Source organism: Hyaena hyaena, unplaced genomic scaffold (genome assembly GCF_003009895.1).
Source record: "Hyaena hyaena isolate Hyena2069 unplaced genomic scaffold, ASM300989v1 scaffold_43, whole genome shotgun sequence".
NCBI classification, from domain to species: Eukaryota; Metazoa; Chordata; class Mammalia; order Carnivora; family Hyaenidae; genus Hyaena; species Hyaena hyaena.
The window spans coordinates 1825276-1847607 of NW_024080675.1; the positions used below are offsets into that span (position 1 = coordinate 1825276).

At 42.7% G+C, this 22332-nt stretch overlaps 1 protein-coding gene across 2 annotated transcripts in view; it reads left to right on the forward strand.

The window, feature by feature from the left end:
* The window catches only part of KCNH1 (potassium voltage-gated channel subfamily H member 1), a 393338-nt gene that overhangs the window by 37231 nt on the left and 333775 nt on the right, over window positions 1-22332 (forward strand). For both annotated transcript variants that reach the window (XM_039230120.1, XM_039230121.1), the window contains exons 4-5: window positions 6637-6765; window positions 14626-14744. In XM_039230120.1, the coding sequence (XP_039086051.1) occupies window positions 6637-6765; window positions 14626-14744 (248 nt within the window). The remainder of the gene's footprint in view (window positions 1-6636; window positions 6766-14625; window positions 14745-22332) is intronic.

Below are 22332 nucleotides of genomic sequence, written 5' to 3' on the forward strand. Positions count from 1 at the left end.
AATAAAAACTTAAAAAATGTTGAAAGAAAATCATGAAGTACGAGCTCTGAGTGAAAGCAGACACTCTGGGTAACACTCCTCAGCATGTGACTGACCTCGCGATTTGTGGTGTGGCAGGTGGCCTCATGTTTGAGACTTCTGGGTCTCCAGCTTCTCCATCAGAGAAGCTGAGGAAAAGACTTCTTACTGTGGTTGTGCTAAGCCAGCAAGGAGAAGTTGCCAGACAAATACTTACCGATGACCTGCTGTAGCCCTGTGGGTTTGAGCCAAAGAGATCCAGATATAAGAAACTGACTCTGCCTTTGAGGAGGTTACAGTCTAGTTGGGGAGAAATCTAATAGGAAAACCATCATATTTTGCCTATTTTCCTAATGGATTGTCTTTTATTTATTCAGTGCTAGGAGCATTTTATTTGTAAGGGATATTCAATGTTGAAAAATATTTTTATTTAATCATATTTTCTTTTTAATTATATATTTTATGCCATTTATAAGTAAAACATTTATGTCAGTATTTTCCTTTATGGTTCTGAGCTTTATACAATGTTTAAGAAGCTTTTTTCCTTACCTAAATGATAAAAATATTCTTCCTTTTTTCCTTCTGGTACCTTTATAGCTATGTTAGAATACTTAAGACATTAAATATGTATTTTTATGTATTGTGTGATGTAGCAATCTCACAATTTATTTTCCACATTGCTTATTCAGTTGTATCGGTACTATGTATTAATAGTTACCGAGAAGGAAGAAGCTCTTCCCTTCTAATTTCAAATGTCCTTTACTTTTGTTTGTTTGTTTATTTATTTATTTTGAGAGAGAGAGAGAGAGAATGAATGCATGTGGGAGAGGGGCAGAGAGAGAGAGAAAGGGAGAGAGAGAACCCCGAGCAGTCTCCGTGATGTCAGCGCAGAGCCTCATGCAGGGCTTCATCTCACGAGCTGTTAGATCGTGATATGAGCCAAAATCAAGAGTCGGAAGCTTAACCAACTGAACCACCCAGGCACCCTGAAATGTCCTTTTCTTCTATGCTAGATTCTCACACATTCGTGAGCTTGTTTCTCTCCTCACCTTTTCCAGGAGTCCTTTTGTAACTTATTAACTATGTCAGTTTGATTAAAATGTTCTCCCACTTGGGTTCCCCATGTTTAAAATGGGGAGGATAATGTAGTCACAATTCATCTCATGACAGGGCTATGAGAAGTAAACCACAGTGTGTCAGGAATGGGCTCCATTGTAAACACTCAATGAATGATATTGTTGTTTTAGGGCCAGTGTCCATAGCTCTTAGTTACTGTACAGTTGGCCTTTGAACAATGTGGGGTTAGGGGTGCCAAACTGCCTTGCATTTGAAGGTGTGGATATAACTTTTTTGGAAAGGCTTTTGTCAATTCCCCAGGTTTTTAAAAAAAGTTTATTCAATTAGAGAGAGAAGGAGGGGGGTAGGGAGGAAGGGTGGGGGGGAGAGAGAGAGAGATAGCATGTGGGAGGGGCAGAGAGAGAGGGAGACAGAGAATTCCAAGCACGCTCCATACCATCAGTACAGAGCCTGATGAGGTGCTCAAACTCATGAACTATGAGATCATGACCTGAGCTAAAATCAAGGGTTAAGCCTGGGAGGCTTAACTGACTGAGCTACCCAGGTGCCCCTGGGTATAACTTTGGACTCACCAAAAACTTAACTACTAATAGCCTATAGTTGACCAGAAGCCTTACCAATAACATAAATAGTTAAAACATATTTTGAATGTTATATGTCTTATACACTGTATTTTTAAAGTAAGCTAGAGAAAAGAATGTTACAAAGAAAATCATAAGGAAGAGAAAATACATTTACAGTACTGTATTTATAGAAAAAGGGGTATAAATTGATGTGTGCAACTGAAACCTATTTTGTTCAAGGGTCAGCTGTGGTATATAGTCCTTGTCACTATTTTTCTCTCAAAAAATTTCAAAGATTTCTTGGCCCTTCTTCTACTTTATTTTCCTACTTGAGTTGAATTTCAATTCATCAAACTTTGTGAAAAACAAACAAAAAAAAGAACAACTGAGATTCTGATTGAAATTGCATTAAATTTATATATTAAACAGGGAGGTTTGACATCTTACAAAATTGAATCTTCTCATCTACAAACAGTGTAACCGTCTCCATTTATTTAGGTTTTGTGGTTTGCTCTTCAATCAAATTTGAATTATGTTGAGGCTTAAGCATTGATTTTTCTAGCTTTTCCCTCATGTTTGAGACTGGCCTTCTTTCTTAGAACAGGTAGAGGCAGCTTTCAGTTTCATTAAACACCATGAGATACAATCTCTTTTAAGTCATCAGATACCTCTGTGAGGTGAGCTCAAACATTTCAGCCTTACAGGCGAGGGATTTAAAAGGAAGAGAGGAGTGTATCAGACATGTGTATAGTTTTACTGAATCTAAAGTTAGTCTGTTATCCCTATTTTGCAAATGAGGAAACTGATTCAAAGAGGTTAAGGGGACATGGACAAGGCGTGCGATAAACTAAGAGATAGGGCTCAACCCCCAGGCTTGGGAATCCCAATCAGATGTTCTAGTGGCCAGTGGCTACTGCTTCCCCCTGTGCTCCTTCATACTCTCTTCATATTTGTTGTTTGTCTCAGTGAAGGTGACCTGAGACCAGTTGGTCTGTTTCCTGGGGCAGCCACCATGGTCTGCTGGGTCTATCTCAATGGCCCATGCAGCTATTCCCATGAGCCAGTGATAGTGGCTTGGTCAGTTCTGTTGCTGTCACATATGGCCTGGCTGCCAGGTTACAGGGAGTACCTAGGAGGAGGGGCAGGGTAGGAGGAAACCTGACGGAGGCCAAAAAATCTCTTGTACATCTGAGCCTTGCTGTTTTGCTATCTGACTGCTGGGGCTGAGAAACCCCATAGCCAAGTCAAGTTGTCAGGTTCATTACTCCATGACCCAAGGGAGCTATTAGAGGATAAGAATCACAGAGTGACCAGGAGGAGGAGGAGCCTGACCCGGGCCTGCCCCCCCCCCCCCCCCCCCCCCCCCCCCCCCCCCCCCCCCCCCCGCCACTGACACTTTCAGCCAGGAAAGACCTGCTATCTTTTCCATCAGCCTTTGCTGTGTTTTTCCTGGATTCGTGCATTGATCTTCCTTTATTTATTATTCACCCTTTGTCCTTTTTACAGAAATAGGACATCAAATACTTGCTTTTCTTGATTTTCCCACCATAGCCATTTGAGTGCAGAGGCAGAATTTTCCTGATTAACCTCATCTTCCTGATTTTGTGTCTGTATGTGTGAATATTTGTGCATGCATTGCTTCTCTTTATCTTGGTGGAATGAATCCTACTCTAGTCTGGGCTCTAGAAGTCCCTGGAGGCCACATGCCCTGGTCTCTGCTTCTGGGCAGCTCCTGAATGTCCTTGGGGGCATCCAGAGGGATGGAAGAGAAACTGAGTGGGCCTCCAGCCTCTGGACAGCCTATGTTCACTTGAAGCAGCTGTTTCCTATATTGAGACTTTGAGTAATGCTTCACTGGTTAAAAATGCTTTGCTCTTAATATTAAAAGGTTGGAATTACTGTTCTGTGCCACCTAGGTGGGACTCATGTTCTCTTTTGAAAGAATTTCAGAAATAAAAATTTAAGCCCATTCTGCTTGCTTTCCTAGATTTTGTAGGGAATGATGATTTGGGAGAGAGGCAGGTCTGAGTGACCGTGGAGACACTGGAAGTAGGATTTATTGCTTTGAAACTCAGCTGTCATTCCTAGAGTCCCTGCCCTGCCGAGGTGATTGGGTTTCACAACTCCAGAATGGCGCCTTCTGGAGTTGAGCCATGTAATGGCCTAATGTGATCCTATGAAAACATTGCACTAGATGCCGTTTAAATAGGGGTACAGGGTGATGAGAGAGAGATAGTATTTCAGATATTCTGCCCCAGAGTGGATTATGGTCAAAATAAGGGAAGAGTCCTCAACTGTTAAAGTTTGGGCCAACCTGGAGCACTTTCTTTCCTTGCCTGTGATCAGAACCAATCAAGAGAGATATCAGGAATCAGACAAATGGAGGTTAAAATATCACTTTTATCACCAGTAAAGCTAATCCTAGAGAATGTAGTTTATGTCTATGTGCAAGTAAAATTTCTTACAGTGAATTCTAGAATCAGACTTACCTACCCAACACAGGTAGCACTGGAGAACTGCAGGCTTCTACCAGTTGTCCCCTGCCCTTTTGACTTCTCCCCTAAGATCTATAGAATGAGGACACAGAGCAGAATGCAGATTCATCTCTAAAAACACAGATGAGAAGTGGTTGAGCTATACATATCCAATTCTTGACCCCCAAATTACTGACCCATGGAAAAGACCTGAGGGTTCCTTTGAAAGATCTCTGTCCATGAGGAAACACCGGATCAGGGAATAGGAGGTTTTCTCCCTCAACAAGCCCAACTGATCAGCTTGAGATGAACTCTAAGACAGTGTACTGACTATGTGAATTTTTGGTATAAGATTCTTATTTGTTTACTGAAAAGAAGTGATCAGGATAGTATGTGTTTACTCAGGGAACACTTCTGGAGGAAGCATTGGGCACGATTTGGTGGAAAGAAGCACATAGCTTTAAACAGATTGACCTACAGAAATAGGGAGAGTCTAAAATGAGCTTGAACTCTAGCAAGATGAAAAAGGCCTCCCAACATGACTACTACAGTGGGGCTCTCATGATCTGGGAGATGTGGGTTAACGTCATCAGTCCTGGGAGTCATAAATGGAAAATAAAGATTAGGTGGCACAGTCCCAAGTGGAGAAGTTCACAGGCACTGGGCCAGCTGACACAGTGCAGTAGGGGCCCATAGGTGGCGGCTGGGAAGGTCACGGTTCCAGGGAATTCAGCAAGATGAGGCTCCTGGAGCTAGACCTCATGAGTGGGTGGGGGGGGGGCTGTAATCTGATTCTTTACTGGTTTGGTAAATTCGCAGTGTCTTCTGGTTTATCGTCTGAAAAAACTTGCTTTAGTTGTTTGTTTTTTTTTTTTTATAGAGCAGAAAGAAAATGGTTTTTTGATTTGTTTGCTTTTTGTCTTACCAGCTAGGATATAATGGAGAGCTGTGGGTATATAGGTTCACTTGATTTGACACTTTATTCTGAGTTTTCTGTTGCTTAATTGAAAATCATTTAAAGCCCACAGGTTATGAGCAGGGGACTGGGGGATGGGGGATCGTAACAGACCTTTCAAAAACAGTCGGGGTTACAAAGGCCATATTCTTCCTGGTTTTGGATTGCTATCTGTGATTTTTGTATGGTGGATTTTTCTTTCGAAACATCTTTTTCTTTATAATCTCTTCTATGAGCACCCAGAAACAGGCAGCTGAAAATTATGGAAAGGGAAAATGGACAGAAGATTAAAATTAACTATGAATGATTACATGGATAATCAAGCTTTAAAGAGAATATATTCCTATATGATCTAATTGCTGCCTATTTGTATATTTTATGGTTATTTATACTTCCATGTGAATAAGTGGTATAGTCATATTTGCAAAGCAAATGTCAATCAGACATTTATTATGTATTTTAACTTGTAAATGGTTATAAAATAGCATGTAAAGTATTGTCCCAGTTATACAGAATTCAGCCAGTAGTTATTAAGTTCTTATTTCCCAGATGCTGTTTAAGGAACTGGGATACGAGAACTAGGTAGGGAAGAACCTACCATTTCTTTGTTTCTCATTTAAGTTTTGTGTCACAGAGTTGATTGGTGTGGCTTGCTGTGATGTCCTCCATAGGTTCCCTAACTCTTTTTTGGAAGCCAGAGACGGACTTAGTGCAGATATATTTAGCCATAGATACCTGAGTGGATGCCCTCTCTGAGAAGTTAGTCAGATGAGCCCCACTCACCTTCTCCTTGGGTGGATTAGGGCAGTGCTTTGGAAGAGTTCATTAATCCCCCATTTTTGCTCAGGAATAAGGATTGGAAGTTGAAACACAGTGGTTGAGCTTCCTAACGCACTAATGTAATCACAGCCTGAAGCCAACTAGAAACGTCCCTTTATGGGGGAGTCTATGCTGGGAGAATCACTGTGGGTAGTTCTCTTCCTTCTTCAGTGTGTTGTCATCTGCCTCATTGTATGGGACCTTTGCAATCTTTATTTTGGGGAGAGAGACTTAGAAATATAGCTTTTGGCCCATGGTTGATTGAGCATGTGAGTCAAACTGATGGATTCCCAAACTGGATTTTGTCAGTAGGACCCCTTTGCAATGGAAATTTGAGTTTCCATGGTCTGCTGTCTGTGGTTGGCAATGTCCATCCTGCTCCCTACTGTTTACTTGTCCACTGCATGGTCTAAAGCAAGCATGTAGGTTTCTGTACCTTAGTTCTTTCCATAAGATCAGGAGGTTCTTGACTCATTTTCTAATCATTTGGCAAGGGTTAAGAGATCTACACTTACAAAATTACTTGAAGAAAATCCCTGCCGAATAGTCATCATGAAAGTTTTTTATTCCAGCAAGAAAAGGAATTAATAGTATGATATCCCAGCACCTAAAGGAATGAGGCCATTCAAAAATGAATTAATATGTGTACCTATTCATTCCCCAGTCTTTATTCCATAGCCCCTCACATGAAAATGAAAATTACTGACCAACCTTTTGATATTTCTTTCAGGGACACCTGTGTGGTTCTTTGTGAAAATTGCTCCAATTCGAAATGAACAGGATAAAGTGGTTTTATTTCTTTGCACTTTCAGTGACATAACAGCTTTCAAACAGCCCATTGAGGATGATTCATGTAAAGGTTTGTAATTCTGATTTGTACAAAACATTTATGCCTCCCCCCCCCGCCCCCACTGTGGTGTGACTCCCATTAAAGAGAATTTGAGGTTGCCAAGGCAATTTCTTCACAAAGATCAAGATTTAAACTTGAATCTGTGTTGGGTAAAGCACTGTATCATTCTGGAATGTATTAAGAGGGAGAAGGGGGAGGGGAAAAAAACTTTGTTTAGGAAAGCATTTGAACCAATTTTATACCTTTTTAGCTTAACCCTTTCTAGTAAAGTTTAGACAGAAGAAGGTAGTTGGGCACCTTTGGTTTCAGCAGAGTCCTTTTTAGGTGTTGGCAGGACAGATGTCAGTCATGCAAATGAGGCAGTCCATGGCCACATTCATCTTACTTGTATATAAACTTTGTTAGATTTGATTGACATCTCTACCTCTGTGGTTGATGGAGCTAAGTCTGTGGCTGGTGAACTCATTGGAAACATGGTATTGATGAGGCCAGGGTTTTGAGTAGCCTTTCCACATGGGTCGTTTGCTCAGCTTGTGACCACAGATTTTAGCGCTCACTTCAGCCATATCCCACGCATGTATCATTTGAGTAACACTGAGGGCCAAGGAAGGACATGGCTCAGGATTTCTGGAACAGCTGTACTGTTGAAGAGGTCCTGCTAATCAGATGTATGGAAGATGGCATGTGATTCCCAGAGGTTTGGGATTAAGGGGTGTCACGGCCCTCTCTCCCCCCCACCCCTTTCGTAGCACGCACGCGAGACAGCCAAGAGGCCATTAGCTCTTGTTTGTTGCAGTCCTTCTTGGCTCTGTGGTTGATTTTCCATCTCTCTCTGAGAACTCTGTCCCTTGAAGTTTCCCAAAATGCAGCAGAGAGATGCGAGAGGAGCCCAGGGAAGAGTGAAACTGGGGAGTATTATTTCTGATGTGACAAAATTGTGATTGTTAAAATGTGCCTTAGAGGAGGAAAGAAAAAGCATTATGTGGGTGCTGTGTCCTCTAGCACATGTGGATGCTCATGTTTATAAAGTTCAGAGCACAACACTATGTAGACCAGTGCATCCTATTTTTAAAAAATATCTGATAACCCATTAAATCAATATCAGCCTGCCTTTTGATTTTAAGACGACCGCAGATGTCAAGTTTCTCTTTTTCTCCTGAAGGTCTGTGATTACCTGATTTCTAGTTTCTGAGTTGAGGGTTCCTCAGTGCAATAGGGGTTACATGGTGATAGACTCATTCATGATTAAGGGTTACCTGGCTGTCATCCAGAAAGGCCATTGGCTTCTTTTTAACTGAAAAAACTCATAGATCCTATTTTAAAGGCAGTCAGATATTTTGACATTTGGTTTTGCAAGTTTTCTCTTAAAAATTTAAAGTAACATGATTTGGTTGAGTCAGCATGCTTGTGTTTCACCACCACTGGAACATTTTTGGGTGATTGTTTAGTAGGAAGACATACCCAATGGAGAATGTGCCACCTAGGTGTCTGCATTTGGTTCTTATGAAGCGTGAAAGAAGAGCTAAAAACAGTGGCGTGGTGAGACTCACGTAGGTTTATTTTCCAGGAATAAAAAATGCTCTACTTCATTTAACCTGCCTCAGTGATGCATTTCCTTGCTGATGAGAGTTTTGGTATGTGCATGTGCACACACGCTTCAGTGCTCCTTGTAGGAATGCTGCTAGTGGATCATGCTTAATGTTTCCTCCAGGAATTGACTTTATCTGCCTGTCCATTTTAAATGCCACGACGGGTATGTTTAGACCCTCCCACATTGATGTCAATGTGCCCCTTGCCGACTTTGATTTGGTATCTACTTGGGACAAGGTCAAATTTTATATTAGTCCATTTACAACAGAAGAGCACGCTAGTTCTCCAGGCCTTGTTAATTGTGAGTCTATAAACTGCAGTTCTGGCAGCAAGGATCCAATCTAGGAAAACATGTTGCCATGTGGCTGGATTGTTCTCCTGACTTGACGTTTCTTCTTGGAGGTGCTCTCACATTGGGAGGTTCTGGCAGGTCCAGCTGGGCTTTCAGCACAGCACCTCAGTCAGCATGAAGAGTGTCAGAAGTCTTGCTGACCCAGGCTTGTTTAGAATTCACTTTTGAGTTGGAATGGAAGGGCGGATCATCCCAAAATCCAGAAATCCCCAGATAATTGCTCTTTGGCATAGCAGCACAAGATGTTTCCCAACAGCAGACTAGTCTTCTCTTTAGTCAACTGTGCTCAAATTGTCTTTAAAATGACTTTATTTTCTCTGACCATGTCCTGCCCAACTTTGGGGCTTGGGAGTGGGGCAAGTGCATCCAGTAGTGACACAAGAAAGCCACTTGTGCCTAACATTTTTCCAGAAACAACCCACAAGGTGGTAAACACATGGGGTAATCCGCAGTGGACTATTTTAGCATCTGACATAATGTAACTCCCCTTTGGTAAGTGATTGGGCCACCCCCGACCCCTCTTTCCTTTAGTATATCAGTTCTCAAGCTCCTTTTTATGAATGATCCAGGCCTCTGACTTCCTTATCTCTTTTTTGTTCATCTTTTGACTATTTCCCTTACTCTCTGACAAAAGGTGTCCATAGGACTTTCCTTTGGACAGGAAATGCAAGTTGAGCTAGGTTTGCTGTTTGGTAGCAGCTCTGGTGTATGTGTGTGTGTGTGTGTGTGTGTGTGTGTGTGTGTGTGTGTGTTAAGTCAGAATGACAGAGTAGATGGGAATTCTTGCCTGAAATGAGAATTGAATCTCTCATTTTTCTGTTATCATGGATAATTGGTAGTAGGGCTGTAGGATATTTTTTTTCTGTCCCATTCTCGCTTCTGAGCTAGGAGGCTTGGGCAAATGGGTAGAGAAGAATTAGACGGTAAGGCTCAGAGTTTGCTCTCTGCATTGCTCCCCAAAGGATGGGGATGAATTACCCCTCATTTTCTGTCTCTTACTCCACCAAATATTCTCACATTGAAGGAGTGAATTCATTTTCAGAGACCAATGTATTTAGTGCTACATAGTTAAACTTGAGCCAGATTCAGATAAACTAAAGGAATGTAAAACTCCAGAGGAGATTTTCAAAGGCCAAAGATTGAGAATATTCAGGGATGAGGGCTCTGGCAAGCTGACTCTTGTCCATATGTCTTCCTGTTTGATATTCGTGAGGCACTCTTGGGAAAGTAACTGGGCAGTGGATACAAGACACAGGTACCCACAGGTACCTTTCAATATGAAAGTTTTGTCCCTCTTCCCTTGATGGAAAGGTGGTAATTTAGTGGCTGGTCCTTGAAGAAGGCACCCTAGATTTTTTTGTTCTTTCTACAGTGATAGGGAAAAGACCAGGGGAGGAAGACTGAAGGGTGCTTGGGCAGTGTCCACACCAGCTCTCCATCTTGGTCCTTAGTGTCCTCTGTGTTCTTGGATATGTTGGGTTAGGACATCAACTCCTCTAAGAGAATCTGTGACTGCAGATTAGGGCAAGCCTGGCCTCGCAGCCTCCCCATGGAGGTCAGGGCACCTTACAGCAGTCCTCTACAACCTCTACTCAGAGTGACTTGGCGTGATATCCCAGGGGAGGCACCTATATGTCTCCCTTTTCTCATATCCCTGGACTTATCCTTGGATGAGCTGGAATTTCATCTCATTCCAGAGTCATCTCTTCTTCTGGCCTAGGGAAACACAGGGCTTTGTGCGCTAAAGAAGCCTGGTGGGAGGCTCACCCCAGTTGAAACCAGTAGCCATTGTGTGGTCAAGGAAGGGAGAAATAGTTCTTACTAAGAATGGAGAAAGGACCTAGTAAGTGCTTTTTATCTGACTGTTGGGTTGCATGTTGTGTTCCCTTCCTTCTAGCCTTCTTTTCCTTTCATGCCTCTTCTTCCCTTCCTGTCTACCCCTCTCACCCCAAAGACCTGGTAAGTGTATGTGTTGAAGAGCTAGACGTCCACATAAGGCAGAGGGGAGTGTACAAAGGAGGGAATGGGCCATTCTGCTGGCGGTAGGGCAAGATCCCAGAAAGGTTCTCTTGAAGTAGGAGCTGCCTTAGTTGCCTCATGGAAAATGACCATCGGGCTTACCCCAAGGAAGATTGTCTTACGCTAGGTTCTCATTGGGGTGTCCCCTGTCATTTGGCCTTTTGGACAACAGGAGCTTCGTTGTTTCCAGGAACGTTTCTCCTGATGACTTTGGTCCAAATTGTACACGGTATCTTCCATAAAATCCATTTGCTTCTGTTAAGTGTTTTTAATCTCATTGCATGGCTTTCACCCAGTCACCCAAACCAGGAACCTAGAGGCTGCCTGGGTTGCCTCTTCTCTCCTTCTGCAGCTGTTGATCCTACCTCTGTAGTTGTTCTCAAGCTCCCTTTGTTGGCTGGCCTGGGCCACAGTATTGTCCAGGAGCACAGGGTCCTGACTCGTCTTTTATCTATCAACCTTGTTTTAAAAAATTTTTCTTAATGTTTTAATTTATTTTTTAGAGAGAGGGAGAGATAAAGAGAGAGGGAGTGAGAGAGCAAGAGAGAGCTCTGAGCTGTCAGCACAAAGCCTGACATGGGGCTCTAATTCATGAACCATGAGACCATGACATGAGCCAAAGTTAGGTGGTTAACCAACTTAGCCACCCAGGTGCCCTATCAACCTTGTTTTTTAAAGTCTACCATTCCATTACCATTCTGTCTTTCTCCTCCTCCCCCTGAGAGAGAGAGAGAGAGAGAGAGAGAGAGAGCGAGCGAGCGCGCAAGAGAGAGCAAGAGTGAGAGCGAGCAGAGTAGAGGCAGAGAGAGAGAGGGAGAGAGAGAATCTGAAGCAGGCTCTGCATTGTCAGTGCTGCCCCCGATGTGGGTGTCAAACCTACGAACTGTGAAATCATGACCTGAGCCAAAGTCAGATGCTCAACTGGCTGAGCCACCCAGGCGCCCACCATTCTGTCTTTCTAAAGTGAAATCAGAGTATTTCCTCCTCTCCACCATATTTAAACTCCTCCCTGGTTTCCCATGGGTTTCAGGATGAAGTTCAGATTTCTCAGCTTGCTATTTAAGTTGTTACCACCAAAGTTCTTCTCCATCTGGGCCCTGACAACCACTTTAACATCACTTCAGGCTACCATCTACACCCTCTTCCTTTCTACCAGACATGCCTCATTCATCCAGCCATTTGGGATGTCTTACTCTTCACTGACATGTTACTTTGTTTTATGATTTTCACTTTTGTAGGTGCTGTTCCTTTTGTGTGCAGTATCTCTCTTTTCCTTCTTGTGTTTTTAACTCCTACTCATTTTTCAAAAATTTGCCCCAGTGTTACCCCTTCTGGGAAGCCTCCTAAGCCTGGATTAGATATGCCTTCTCTGGACAGTCTTGACCATAGCATCCTATACTCATTTATATTTACAGAACTTACCTCATTATGTCATGGCTTTTAAAATATTTTTGTCAGTATTCTCTACTAGGGGGCATGCTCTTTGAAGCCAGAGTCTGTATCTTATTTATCTTTGTCTCTCCAGTACCTAGCACTATGCCTGATATATAGCAATTATGTTTATAGAAGTAATACATGAATGAGTGAAGTTTTTCATCTGGCCAGGCAATGATTCCCATTAGAAAGTATCTGTAGTTCAGAAAGGAGAACATGGGGTGGAACTTGAGGGAGAACTCAAGATTTCCTTGAGAACTCAATCAGAACTCTGATTTCCTTCCATCAGAACAGGCAGAGCCTGGCCATTCTGGTAGAGATGTGATGGAGAATTTCACACTGGCTGTCTGTTTCCCCACACCCACTCATCTTCCCATGCCATCCACTGAGGCAGCTGAGAGCCAGCTCCTTTAAGAGTCACATCCTTAGAAAGATTTCGGGGCTAGCCTGAGCCTGGAGAAATGCCCAGAGGTCCAGGTATCTTTCTTTTCATCCCTTATGCTAGATCAGCTCATGGACCAGGACCCTGAGCTCCCTGCCAGGCAGGGTCTGGGGTACCTGCCTTGCCATCTCCTTCTTATCATTGGTCCCAGAGTATGGGTCATGGTGGTGGTCATAGTAATGGTAGTGGAAGTGTGGGTTGTGGGTTAGGTTGGGGTGGGGGTGGCTTGCAGAGCCCTTATTGATGTCTTTATGCACACTGTGTATTACCTGATTGGAAAATACACTTTGTGTTCTTGAAAAGCTTTGTAGACTTCAATTCTAGTTTTGTTTGGAGCTGAAAGAGACTTTAAAAAATTTTGGTTCACAGTTCATAAAAGCATATTCCAGTGAGCAGCTTCATAAATGGTACATTTGGGGAAGATGTCAAACCCCTGCAGAGTCTGGACCGTCTTCTCCTGTTAACATTAGTGGGACCTCCACCGCCTGACCACCATGTGTCTCTTTTCAAGCTGACTCCAACAGTCCTGTTTCTCGGCTTAATGGCATCTGGATGGATGAAAATGCCACTGTCTTTTATTAAAGCCTAGAACGTCTGGAATAAGATAATAAAGCACTGATTTGCTATTCTTGCCATGTTGACAAAAATTTATCCAGATCATGATTCTTAAAGGTTGTGAAAAAAAAAAAAAAAAAGGGCCATTCTGCTACTTAACTTCATTCCTCTGGATTCCAAGTCTTTCTTGGAAAGGTGCTCCAGGGTAGAATTTGGCAGAACCGACGTCTGCTGCAAGGTGTTGGATACTGCTAAATGCTAAGGGATAAAAACAAAACAAAAAAATCACCTGGTCCTGTTTTTAGCTGCTATGTAAAAAGAGTTGGATACTCTGTTTACTTGCTGTCTGCTCCACGTCTAGGTCTTTGGAGCCCCTCAACTCCAAGCGTGGTCTTAAGAACCTTGACAGGCTTTCATGGGTCTCATGAGGCAATGGCCATGGTCATAACCTTGATGCAGATGAGTTGGGTTGTTGAGTATTAGGATGGACAGTTGTCTTTGGAGACCTTTAAATGCAGTAAAGATCACTCATATGTCTTAGACTCTGTGGCATGGAGGAGGCTGGATTGGAAAAAAGACCAGTATTTTAGTTTTCCTGGAGGAACTGGTCCAGAGTGCCAAGGAGGCCTCCAGACAGCCTCTGTTTTAGTCCACTAACCAGAGTCCACTAAACTTAGCCCCTTTGTTTTACCAGGCAAGTGCACCCTGCCTTTGGGCAGTTAGAATATTTTAATTTCCACTTTACAGATAAGGCCTAAGCAGCTTAAATGACTGGTTGGTGATCACAAAGCAAGCTGGAGGTAGAGATGGGACTCGTGTCCAGATTTCTTTGCTCCAAGTTCAGTACTAGGCAATTTTGGGATTCTTGTTATTTGGGGGAACCTGTCAGCAACTGTCCTTCCCCCATTCCAGAGCAGACTAAAATATGCCTGTGCTCCACTCCCCCCTCCCCAGGGATTAGATTCATTTCTCATTCTCCTGACTGGAGACTCTATTGCATGGGTTAGCCATTTAACTGGCTTGTCCACATAATACTTGGAACCAACTTGATCTCTACTAGATCAGACTCTGTGGGGTTGGAAGCAGCCTGAGCCAAGTCAAAGTCCAAGAAATATCTCGATTGCCTGGTATTATCTGGCAGAAAAGTGAAAACATCTGGGCTCTGGACTCTGTAGTCATCTAAGCACTCTGTGCCTCAGTTTCCCTATTTGTAAAACAGCACTAAAACCCATCCTACCTACATCACAGAGCTATGATTAGGATAGAGTGAAAGTTCAGGGGAAGCATAAATTGCTACACAATTTGTCTAGGTGCTTTTCTGAACAGTGAGTCTGGGCTGGGAGGAACGCAGAATGACTCTTGGGAGCCTAGGAGGACAGAGGGTGTATGTGCTTCCGACAGCCGAACTTGTGGTGTGAATGTCCGTGACCTTCAGGACGTGATTGAAACTGTCCTTTCTCTCCTCCACATGCTCCAGGCTGGGGGAAGTTTGCTCGGCTGACCAGAGCCCTGACGAGCAGCAGGGGGGTCCTGCAGCAGCTGGCTCCCAGCGTGCAGAAAGGCGAGAACGTCCACAAGCATTCCCGCCTGGCTGAGGTAAGGGCAAGGGGCCAGCTCATCTTAAACCACACTTCCCTGGGGTCCCTGGGCTGAGAAAATGCTACAAAGCAAGTGTGTGGTTTGGAAGGGACCTTCAGGACCCTCACACTCCTGTCTTGGCTGGGCTACACACCATGATGAGTGACTGTGAAAGTGACCTAACTCCTTTGAGCTTTGTATTTTCTCATATGTAAAAGGGGCTGCAAACAGCTCTTTTCTAACTTACTGAGGTTACAGATGTCAACTCACTTTTTTGAGGGAGTAGAGAAGGAGCTAGAAGTGCTACAGACATGAAGGGGTTTTTACTTCTAAACCATAAACAATTTTGTTATTCAAGCAATACATATTATTACAGGGGAACAAAAAGGTACAGGAAGCAAAAAGAAAAAAAAACCTGTAATCCCACTAACCAGATGGCTTTGTTATAATTTTATATGCGTTCTTTAACTCTTTTCTTTGCATATATCATCTTTCCTAAAGCCTAATAAATACATTTTTTTCATGTTAATATTTATGAAGTTCAGATGTGTCTAAGACTGGATGTGTATACTTGATATGGTTGTGTTACCTTTTCTTCCCCTTCCATAATCACGAACATCTTTCCAGGTTAATACATGTACTTAAAGTTATTGTTGTTCTGGTAACCTCTGTAGTAAGGAAAACCTGTGACAGGTTGTATTCGCCCTTTTACTGGGACAAATGAGAGGCTGGGATGCCTGGGCAAGGTGGCTTAATGCACCCAAATCACTGATCTCTGTTTTTGGTGTTTCTGCATCCAAATCACTTATTGTCTGCCTTCGATGGTGTTTGTCCTTATTCTTTCCACTCAGCCTGGGCGGACCTGGTAAGCGTGTTATACCTCGCACGTAGCAAACTTCCATTTTATCCAGAGATGACTGTGTACGCTGTCTCTCTGCCTGGTGGTGGCCACTCAGTTCTTGACTCTTGCTCAAACTCCAGGGCCCTTTCTGGCCTGACTCCTGGCGCCCGGACTCCCAAGACAGAAACTGACGGAGTGGTGTGGTTCATGGGAGTGCTATGTACAAGTGCCCTGAATGTCAGATGCGTGAACTACAGAAGATCCTGCGGCATCCCAAAGCTTTGGCCAGTAGTGGGACCGGGGAGGACTCATCTGTGTCATATGTCAGAGAAGGAGAGGCATTTAGAAGTGTAGCTTTTGGTCATGATGTGGGCTCAGTATGAGATAGGATAATCAAGGAGACCTGTGATCTCACAGCCTGCACTTTCCCTATCCCTGCTGCTGCTTTTGGTTAATAAAGCCACCTCCTTTAGGGCTGCTCTCTGCTTTGCTCACACTTACTCAGCCCCACTGCTTGCCGTTCCTCGCACACACTGGGCCCGCTCTTGTCACAGATATCTGCAGGGCATTTCCTTCACCAACTCCAAGTCTTTGCTCAAATGTCATTTTTTCTGGGTGGCTACCTGAATCAGTCAGGGGTCTACCAGAGAAACAGAACCATTAGGATATTTATATATTAAGAGATTTATAGCAAGGAATTGGTTTATGTGATTGGGGGGATTGGCTAGGCAGGTCTAAAATTTGTAAGGCAGCTTGGCCAATTGGAAAAAAACTCTTGGATCTCATGCCACAGTCCACAGATGGAATTTCATCTCCCTCAGTTCTGCTCTTAAGGCCTTTCAACTGATTAGGCAGGGCCCACCCAGATTATAGGGTATAATCTGCTTTCCTGAAAGTCAGCTGATTGTAGATATCACATCTACAAAATTCCTTCACTGGAATGCTTAGATTAGCGTTTGATTAAATAACCAGGTACCATGGGCTAGCCAAGTTGACACATAAAACTAACCGTTACAGTTCACACCTTGTCAGCTTGTCATACACATTTATTTAAACCATACTTAATCTCCAAATAAAGACAGTAACAAAGTAATACTTCCATTTAACATGCTCCAGTTATCCAGCATATAACCAAAAACATGCCAGCTCTTTTTACTGAAGAGGACACAAAATCCTTGGGTGATGTTCACTCTTCCCCTTGATACTCTGTCACTTAAATACTCAGATGTAAACTAGTATTAATACATCTTATTTTTGTTGATAGGGGGCCAGAGAGGGAAGAAAATAAAGTATTTGCTTAATATATATATGTGTATGTATGTAATATATATATGTGTATATATATACACACACACAGATATTCATATGAGAATAAAAATACTCTTAACTCCTAATTCTCTCCTGCTCTTTTTATCCATTTAGTACCTTCTAATGTACTATATAGCCTATTCATTTATTCTGTTTGTTATTCATTACATCTCAAGCACTTAAAACAGTGCCTGGCACATAGTAGATAGCTCATCATTAGTGTTGTTGTTGTTTTCTTTTTTTTAATTGATTGAATGGATGACTGAAAGGAAATGATGGAGTATTTTTGTTTACCTGTGTGGCAGTAGTAGTTGCTCATTGATTGACAGTATGAGGCGGACATCTGGGTCCCATCCCAGGGACTAGTCAATTTTAGTTAGTTTGGCTAGAGGCTCATGGATTGTACTGATCTTTACTAAGAACCAGATTTGGATTTTGTTGATTTTTTCAAATGGTATTCTGTTTCCAATTTCACTGATTTCTGCTCTAATATTTATTATTTCTTTTCTCCTACTTACTTAGGGTTTAATTCAGTCCTCTCTTTTTTTTTTTTTTTTTTTTAGTTTCCTAAGATAGAAACTTAGATTACTGATTTTTGGGATCTTTCTTCTCTTCTCATTTATTCATTCAATGCTGTATATCTTCCGTTTAGCACTACTTTCACTGCATCCCACAATAAGTTCTGTGTTCATTTTAAACTGTGCTCAGTTTAAAATATTTTGAAATTTCTCTTGAGATTTCTTTTTTGATCTCATGTGTTATTTAGAAATGTGTTGTTTAATCTCTGAATATTTTGGGGTTTCACAGCTATCTTTCTATTATTGCTTTCTAGTTTTTAAATCCACTGTGATCTGAGAGCAGACATTGTATAATTTCTGTTGTTTTAAATTTGTTAAGGCTGTTCCACTGGCAACAAATTCCTAAATTTTTGTCAGAGAAAATCATTATTTCTCCCTTACTTTTTAAAAAAAAGTTTATTTACTTATTTATATATAGAGAGAGCACGTGTGTGAGCTGGGGAGGGGCAGAGGGAGAGGGGGAGAGAGAGAATCCCAAGCAGACTCTGGGCTATCAGAGCAGAGCCTGAAGCAGGGCTGGATCTCATGAACTGTGAGATCATGACCTGAGCTGAGATCAAGAGTTGGACGCTTGGGGCGCCTGGGTGGCTTAGTCGGTTAAGCGTCCGACTTTCACTTAGGTCATGATCTCGCGGTTCGTGGGTTCGAGCCCCGCGTCGGGATCTGTGCTGACTGCCAGCTCAGAGCCTGGAGCCTGTTTCAGACTGTGAATCCATCTCTCTCTGACCCTCCCCTGCTCACGCTCTCTCTCTCTCTCTCTCTCTCTCTCTCTCCTAGAAATAAATAAAACATTTAAAAAAAAAAAAAGTTGGACGCTTAACCAACTGAGCCACCCAGGCGCCCCTCTCCTTCACTTTTTAAAGATCATTTTATAGGGTACAGAATTCTAGGCTGGTATTTGTTTGTTTAATTTTTTTCGTCTCTTAACTCTAAATATTTGAGTCCTCTCTCTTTTTGCTCATGTTTCTAAGGAGAAGTTAGATGTACTTCTTATCTTGGCTCCTTATAGGTTAGGTGTTTTTTGCCTCTGGCTTCTTTCAGGATTTTTTTTTTTTTTTTACCTTTGATTTCCTGTAGTTTGAATATGATGTATGCCTGTGTGTGTTGTTTGTTTGTTTGTTTATTGGTTCTGTATTCTGCTTGTGTTCTGTGAGCTTCCTAAACCTGGGATTTGGCATCTTTTATGAATTTTTGGAAAATTCCCAGTCATTATTGCTTCAAATATTTTTTGTTTCTCTCTTTCTTCCCCTCTGATGTCCTCATTACACCTAGTTACACCTTTTGCAGCTGTCCCACAGTCCCTGGATATTCTGTTATATTTATTAATTTTTTGGGTCCTTTTTCTCTTTGCTTTTGGTTTTGGAGGCTTCTATTAAATCCTCAAGCTCAGAGTCTCTTTCCTCAGCTGTGTTCAATCTGCTAATGAGCTCATCAAAGGCATTCTTCATTTCTGTTAAGAGTGTTTTTGATATCTAGTATTTCTTTTTGGTTCTTTCTTAGAATTTCCATCTCTTTGCTTACATAACCCATCTGTTCTTGCATGTTACGTTTTCCATTAGAGCCCTTCGCATATTAATCATGGTTGTTTCAATTCCTGGTCTGATAATTCCAACGCCCCTGTCATATTTGAGTCTGGTTCTGAGGCTAGCTCTGTCTTTAGACCATGTTTTTTGGCTTTTGGTATGCCTTGCAATGTTTTGAAAGCTGAACTTCATGTACTGGGTAAAAGGCGCTTGGGTAAATAAATAAGCCCTTAGTGGTGTGGGAGTGAGGTGTCAGAGGAGAAGCAGCATTATATAGTCCTATAATTAGCTGTTTTAGGGAGCTTGTGCCCCTGGGATGTAAATTTCACGAATGCCTCTTAGAATATCTGTATATCCCGTACTTAGGCCAGACAAATGCATAAAGGGGCCCAGAATTGGATATCCCCCACCCGTGATCAGAGAGGCTCCATGAAACCTAATACATTAGCTTCTGGTTAAATAGTTTCTCCTGAGGGCAGGCCTTTTTTTTTTTTTTTTTTTTAAAGAATAGAATGCTTTGGTGTATTTCAGTATGGTTACGTTTCTCCTCTTCCAGAAGCATGAGAGTATTTTTCTTTGATTTTTCACTATGAGGATCAGCTACAGGTCGATCAAACTCTCAAAACCATGAGTAGCTCCCCCTGGAATTTGTAACTCTCAGACTTGGTCACACTGAGTCACCTGCAGGTTAGGTTTTTCCGTCCAGCACTAGTTTTGTGGAGGGTTCTGCTCCTGGCAAGTTGTTATTTCTTTTATTCACCCGTCCTCTTCTCCAGTTTTGGTGCAGCATTTTGCTGTGAAGTTTCACTTCTCGGATGGATCTAAGAATTGTCGATTTTTCAGTTTGTTCACCATTTTTACTTGTTGCGATGGAGTGACAGTTTCCAAACTCCTTAGATCCCAGACTGGAAAGTGGAAGTTGGCTAGTAAGTTTTAAGCAGAGAAAACCTGTGTTCACCGCTCATAGCCTATAGCCAGTTTCCTGCTCAGTTTTCTCACTGGTAGGTGCCACTGGACAAATGGTGATTGAGTAAGAGTATGGATACCGCAGACCTCTCCCACTTCTGGTAAGATATCAACGCAAAGCCCAAGTAGACTGGAAATAGCAGTTTTTTTTTTTTTAATTTTTTTTATTTTTTTTTTTTAATAGCAGTTTTGTTTTAACGTGGATTGCACATGGTCTTTTCAAGGTCAACTTATTTCCCTGTTAGACTTCTTTCCTCAGCTCAGGCAATCAGGCTTTAGTCCTTGTCCAAATCCTCGATATCTCCCTCCTGGACTGATTGTAGGAAAAAAGGAGGCACTTACTGTATGCTAGGTTCTAGGCTTCTTGTCTTAAATCATCTGAACAACTCGGAGCAGTTTTATGGAGGGGGAAACTGGGGCATCGGGAAGGTCACAAACGTGTTCATGGTCACCCAGCAGTATGGAGTAAACTCTGGATTGAGATCCAGGTTTATGTGACTTTAAACCTAACCTGTTCCCCATCTGGGCCAATTCCTTCTGTGCATTGTCTCTTCTTCCCAGCCCTCTGCAGTTAATCATACCAGTGTTACCAGATCTTCCTCGACCAGGTAGGGGCCCATGATCTCCCTCCTCTCCGGATAGAGAACCAAGCCCACTTTGTCTGCTATTCTTGAGCACCGTGTTCCCTTGGCCTGAGTTATTAGTATAAGCACCTGTTCTTTTAGCGGGCCAGTTTATTTTTAAGTCTTAGAAGTATCTTAGTGCATGTTTATTTTTAAGTCTTAGAAGTATCTTAGTGCATAAGTCAGGCTGGAGGACCCTTGTCAAGGGTTGAGTTCTGTGGGATGCACATGCTGAGTAACAGCTATGGAGGAAAAGGGGGAGGAAGCAGTCCTGGGGGAGGGGAGCATCAGACCACAGTGCAGATCTGACAGAGGCAGAGATGGCCGACCAGGGGAGTCCATACATGGCAGAAGGGCCAGGTCTCTCAGCCACCTTCTTGCTCCGTCAGTGGCAGATGCCTCAGTGGGAAGTTCAGGTTTCTGTCCCTGAGGAAGCTAACAGGAGGCTGTCCACTAACTGCACCTGCAGCTGGGTAGAGAATCCTTTCCAGAAGTGGAATCTGAGGGTGCGCATTTCAGGGTTTACTACCCTGCTGTAACGTTTTCTGCCTTAATAGGGAGGAGAGTCAGTGTATGGAAGAGCATCTCTCCTGCTCAGAGGACTGCACACTGTGGTTTTCACACAGGGGTGACCCTGCCGGGGTCTGGGTGCATTCTGCTGCCCTGCCAGTCTCTTTGTCTGTGGAATGTCTGTGGGGAAGACGTGGAGGGGGAACCACCTTTCCCTGTCATGTCCTCTTTCAGTGCTTCCCTATGAGCAAGCCAGCTCAAGATAAAATGTAGATATGCCATTGTGATGGCTGGAGCACAGGCACATCATTCAGCCATGCCACCAGGGTGGGGGGTGAATGACTCAGCTCCTGATTCTCACCCTCTCACTGTAAGGACATCTGGTGCATGCTGTATGTGCTGCCATTCTTCAGGCCAGTGATCTGAGTGGTGGACTGAAACAGGATTGCAGGTTACAACTCACTGAGCGACTTACTCAGCTGTGTGAGTTCAGGCAAGTCATATCACCTCTAAGAGCTTCCATTCCTCTTCTTCCTTCTCTCCAAGCGGAGGGAGTGAGTTCAAACGAGAATAGTATGTACCCATATTTGTTCAGAGTAGGGAAGGTTCTCAGCACTAACACTTTGGCACAGAGTAAATGCTCAACGGTATTGACTTAATATTAAATTTTGATTTTTTGTTCTTTAAATCTTTATTTAAAAAGTTTTCAAGGGGAGCCTGGGTGGCTTAGTTGGTTGGTCACCTGACTGGGTCAGATCATGATCTCATGGCTCATGAGTTCGGGCCCCACGTCTGTGCTGACAGCTCAGAGCCAGGAGCCTGCTTCGGATTCTGTGTCTCTCTCTCTCTCTGCCCCTTCCCCACTTGTGCTCTGTGTCTTTCTGTCTCAAAAATTAATATATGGAAAAAAATTTTTTTTAAAGTTCTCAAAAAAGGAAGTTCTTCCATTTGGGACAAGGTGGATGGACATTGAGTGCAGTGCTAAGTGAAATAAATCAGAGAGAGGAAGGCAAATAGTGTATGATCTTACTTATATGTGGAATCTAAAACCCAATAGGCAAACAAAAAATCGCGAAGTCATAGATACAGGGAATATATTGATGGTGGCCAAGTTGAAGGTGGTAGAAATAGGGGAAGGAGTTAAAACGTATACACACTTATACATATAACATGAATAAGTTGAGGGGATTTAACAAACAGCATGGTGGCTTTAGTTAACAACACTGTATTGTGTATTTGAAAGTTGCTAAGACAGTA